The sequence below is a fragment of the Taeniopygia guttata genome, chromosome 1A, assembly GCF_048771995.1.
Source record: "Taeniopygia guttata chromosome 1A, bTaeGut7.mat, whole genome shotgun sequence".
In the NCBI taxonomy this organism is placed as follows: domain Eukaryota; kingdom Metazoa; phylum Chordata; class Aves; order Passeriformes; family Estrildidae; genus Taeniopygia; species Taeniopygia guttata.
In genome coordinates this window covers 25,127,501-25,132,500 of record NC_133025.1, presented here as the reverse complement: position 1 = coordinate 25,132,500, position 5,000 = coordinate 25,127,501, and the positions used below count along the sequence as shown (strand labels likewise).

Here is a 5,000-nt window from a genome sequence, read left to right as displayed (position 1 = left end):
ATCTCCTATCGACCTCTTTTAGAGCATGCTGTATTTTTTATATTGTTCTATTTTCAATAATACATTAATTTCAGCCTGCTTTATGATGCTATGTGTTGTTCATAATCTGCCTCCTGATTTCCTAATATGTTGCAAATATAATCAGGAGAAAATCCTGTTTCCTTCAACAACTGAATAAGCAGCAAAATAATGGAATAAGCTGCATGTATATTGCACGGTCTACTTTACATTTTCAAACCAATAACTCAGCTCTTCACAATCACTTTCCAGTCCTCCAACATACATTCCCCCCTTAAAAATAATTTTTTTTCTCAAATATAAATCAAGTTAACATAGGATTAGTAAAAGATAAAGACAAGATAAAAGACTAGGAATATTCTGATAAAGTATGAAAACTGAATATCACAATTTCTACATAACTTAAAAGTCATGACAAGAAACCAAAAAAAAAAAAAACCAAAAAAAACCCCCCCAAAAAAAACCCACCCAGCCAACCAAGCAACCAGTCAACCCAAACCAAATTATAAAACAAACAAAAACAAACAAACAAACAAAAAAGGAAACAACAAACTCTTTCCAGCCTTGGAGGAAGTTATTTCCAACCTTCTGGGGGAAAAAATGTATTTCTGTCTTGATAGATTGACACATACTGGACCCTGACAGTGAAGCAACTTAATACAGAGAAAAGTTATTTTAGAGGTTTTTAAAAATGTATTAGACCTAGTTTTTCTGTCACAATATTGCCTGTACATGCATGATAAATAACACAGGACTACTTCACAGGCAAGAAAGATCAGAAAAAAAATAATTCTTAAGTTTTACACTCTTACTGTTTCCATAAGTAGCTTTTCTCCAAAATGCACAGCAAAATGCACAGTAAAAGTATGGTGTAAAAAAATGTGTGCATCTCACAAGTTTCTGAAGATTACTGTGTTAACTCTCAAGAAACTTGCAACATACTCCCAAGTTACCGTGTAATCATATTGAAATTACATTACACTGGACTTTCTTCTCCCACACTGCATACTGCTGTTACATTTAAAGTTCCTCAGGGCAAGGACTATGTCTGTATCTATTTTGTAAGGTGTTATGCAAACATATGGTGTTGTAATAACTAATAAATAATCATGAGTATGCAGTAGCCTCAGACCTGGTCTGGGAGATCTTTTACACCTGTACTCTTGCTTACGCTCATGTTATCCCCATGTACCTGTGAGCATGCATGTGGAAGCATGTGTACATGTGTGCATGTGGAAGCACAGTGTACTGGTGTGCACTGGTGATAGTGGCAATGATGCAGAGGTAAAACCTGTCTTCAGACCTTTTTCTGGCAATTTTGTACCTAATTAACTGAAAATATTAAACCATTGCATTAACAGGCTATGCACTATCATGCCTGTGTAATTGAGGGAGTAAAATTCTTCTGAATCAAAATTTTGGAAAACAAGTGAATGGGATGTTCTGAGCAATTACCTGCTTTATAAACTGATTGTGCATTTTTGCATCAATGGGAGGATGAAGTCAGTTCCTTTGCAAATAAATAAATTATAGGTTTTATGACTCACATAAAGGAAATGTGTCCTTGGTGATGCTTGAACTTAGCATAAGCTACCCAGCAAGTTACATGTGTATTCTTAAAGAATTTTATATTAAAAGAATGAACAAAACCTTTGACAATTACTTAACATCTCTTCAAGAATAGCAGAACATTTTGCTCACCTGAAAACTATCATAGGGTCCTTAACCTGTGAAGTCATGATTTAAAAGACACAGATGTTAGTAGAAGTGATACAGTCACTGTATTTTTTCACTATTTCTAACAAATACATTTTCCCCATAGATTAACAATCAAATGACCACACAGGTCTCTGATTAATTCTGCCAGAAAAAAAAAAAAAAAAGATGCATTTCCTCCATGGTATAGAAAACTTAGTTCTTATAACTGTGAGACCATCTGTGACTCCCATCCTTGCAAAGCTCGTACCCCTCATGCCTACAGTGGAAATAGCCAGTACATCTGCATTCAAAGGCAGAACTCCTTTGCTCCTATTTATTCGTTAACCTTATCCTTATGTTTTCTTCTCCATGGAGCAGAAAGCCCACTACTAAAGCTCCAAAAGGGACTTATTGGTCCTGGAAGAAAGAGAGAAGAAAATGGACACATCGTCCTCAAAAAAATATTTTTTGATTTTGTAAATTTATGCTTAATTGAAATGTCTGGAGGACAGCCATTTGGGTCTGGGCTGAAATTGAGTTTCAGGCAGCTTCTCATTGAGGTCCTCTTTCCCTGATGCAGAGTGTGTTTTTATTTTGATAAGCTCACCTGTGTAGCCTGAACCTTTCCCAGGAAGCTTGCTGTGTTAATAAAGTGTATAGCTGGTCCTTCCTCTGCCTCTACCTCACACACTTTTCTTCATACTGAGAGGGGCAATCGCTTCCATCATCCTCAGAGTCTACTTCTAGAAACTGCCTTGAAATTTGGTTGTTCCCCTGCAGCTCTGTTTCTGGGGAGGAGTAGTGGATGTTCTCTTGTTGCTTAATGATTGAAGAAGAGGAGATAGAGAAATCTTAACAAAGTCTACATTAATTCTCAGTAGTTAGAGCAATCTAAAAGCACTTATATCTTTTGAAGACTCATTTGTAAGGTGATTGTCTTCATCTGCATCAACAACAGGGAATGGAAACCAGTTCAGTCATTGTAACAAATTTTCATAACTGGTTACACTGGCCCTTAGATGGGTTATGTGACCTATGAGATAGAAAATGGGTATCTGACAGTCCTCCCTGGGAAATTTTGTAGAACTAAATGAAATAATCGGTTTTGTTATTTTTGTATTGTTGTCTGTATGGCATGCTCTGACTAGCTCTTTCTGCACAACTACCATTGGAACGAATGAAAGCCATATGTGCAGGAGAGAAAAATGTACTCATAAAGTTATTTCCTCATCTTAACACTGTCTTACTTCCTTCTCTAGGCACCTTAACAATGAACATGCATTGGATGACAGAAGCACTGCTCAGTGTCGGGTGCAAATGCAAGTGGTTCAGCAGTTAGAAATACAGGTTTGTTATAGAGATGCGTTATCCTATTACTTATTTACTGTTAACCTAAACTAAATTGAAAACACTTGCCTTAGTGACTCTAGCTTAAAGACATATGTTTCTTACATTAAATTTGTTGATATTAATGAATAAGGGAGGGTTTTTTACTTAAAGATTTTTCACATTATAAATTATGCAATAATTATCTAACGTCAAGATTGTCTACAGTATTTTGCTTGAACTAAGACTCTAATGCTATTCATTACGAATGAAAAACACAGTCCCTGGAGCAAAGACTGGATCCAAGCCATCTTCACTTTTTAAAATGCTGGGTCAGGACCCCTCTTCCTTCTTCCCCTTCTGACCCAGTGCTTGTCTGTGCTGTTCTGTGGGATAAAAGAGTAGGAGAGCATATCTCCACCCAAAATGCCTCCCAGCCTGATAGGGGGCATTTTTCTGCGAGCAAGATGCAATGTCAGACCCACTCAGGAAGGTCCCTGGGGAGTGCCGTGCCTCCGACCGCAGGCCTGCAGTGCCCTGTGCATGCTCTAACCATTAGAGGTCACTGCATGTATGTGAATGCTCCCTTCTGCTTATGCAGGGAGTGATGAGGACCCCTGGGGTCTTCCAGTATTGTGACTACTCCTACAGGCTACTGAGGCTGGGCACAAGCCTCAGGGGTGACCATGCAGGACACTTGCACCACGCTGTCTCCTCCTGCCCACGCAGCAGTCATGGGGGGCATGTCTCAGCAGTCCCGTGCCCTCTTGGGCCTGCTCAGAGGAGCAAGAGGGATGCAGCAAGGGACCAAGATTTTTGTCCTTGTTTCTTGCCATGTGTATTGAAAGAAGGATAACAACTCTCACCTTTCTCACCTTTTCGGAATATTATCTGACAGTTCTCTTTCACATAAGAATATTTATTCCTCTTTCAGCCGAGGCTTTTTTGGGTCTTTTTTTCTTTAAAGCTGGAAATCCAGAACAATGAGAGGAATATACAATATTGTAATTTGTTCTCATTTCCCTTAAAATGAGTGGTTTTTAAACCCGGGTAAAGCTGTTATTTCTTTTATGTTATTTATGCGATAATGTTAGCTTAATTTGTTTGTCGGGTTTGTTACAAATTTATGAAATGGCAAATAGTATGTGACTAGAACATCACACACATAGAATGAAGCTACACATAATGAGAAGAAGAAACCTTCTTCCCACCTCTTGCCTCAAATGTTCTTTAATAGAATATGCACTGATCAAATTAAATACCTGCAGTACTAAAGATAGTTCCCTCTCTTCAAATTACTTGCAAGTTGTTTTCCTTTGTCCAGTCTCAGTCTACAGGTGGAAGAGCAAGAACTCTCTGGAAAATGATGGTATTAACACCAAGTTTAATTCTTATTGCAGCTAATGTTGAAATCATGTTTTAGGTAGCCGGAGCCACATCACTAGAGTAAAATTTTGAACATTTCTTCTTGCAAACTAGTTTGTGAAAAAAAGAAAAATATCTTTTCATGTTGTAAAATACATTTTCCTCTTTTATATTCTGCTATTTTTATCAACAAGTTGCATATTTCAAGTACTTCCTCCTGTTTAATGTTTTACTTTTAATTTGGTACCTTGTTTGAATCTGAAACTACGATTATTTACATAATATATGATCAGTAAATGGTATCAGTTAGGAAAAAGTAGAGGTTTAAGTAACATGATGTTTTTTGAAGGCAGCATAAGGGCTTCATAGGAGTTGTTTACCATTTACAAAGCCTAGGCTGTAATCTAACAGTTGAAGATTTAGCTTGCAGTGTGACCAATTATGCCATTTTTTGCTTTGTCTGACTGCTAGCGAAGTAGGGTCCATCAGTTGTAATGAGACCCAGTGCAGTGTCGATGCTGACTCGATGGCAGAGTTCAGTGTTTCACACTGCCTGGGCTCTGTCACTCTATTGAATTAGATTGATGATGGCA

At 37.7% G+C, this 5,000-nt stretch overlaps 1 protein-coding gene across 20 annotated transcripts in view; it reads left to right on the top strand.

Moving 5' to 3' along the window:
* Positions 1–5,000, top strand: part of FOXP2 (forkhead box P2) — a 396,471-nt gene that overhangs the window by 350,345 nt on the left and 41,126 nt on the right. For all 20 annotated transcript variants that reach the window (XM_072917768.1, XM_072917737.1, XM_072917785.1 and 17 more), the window contains 1 exon segment: positions 2,976–3,063. In XM_072917768.1, coding sequence (XP_072773869.1) covers positions 2,976–3,063 — 88 coding nt within the window.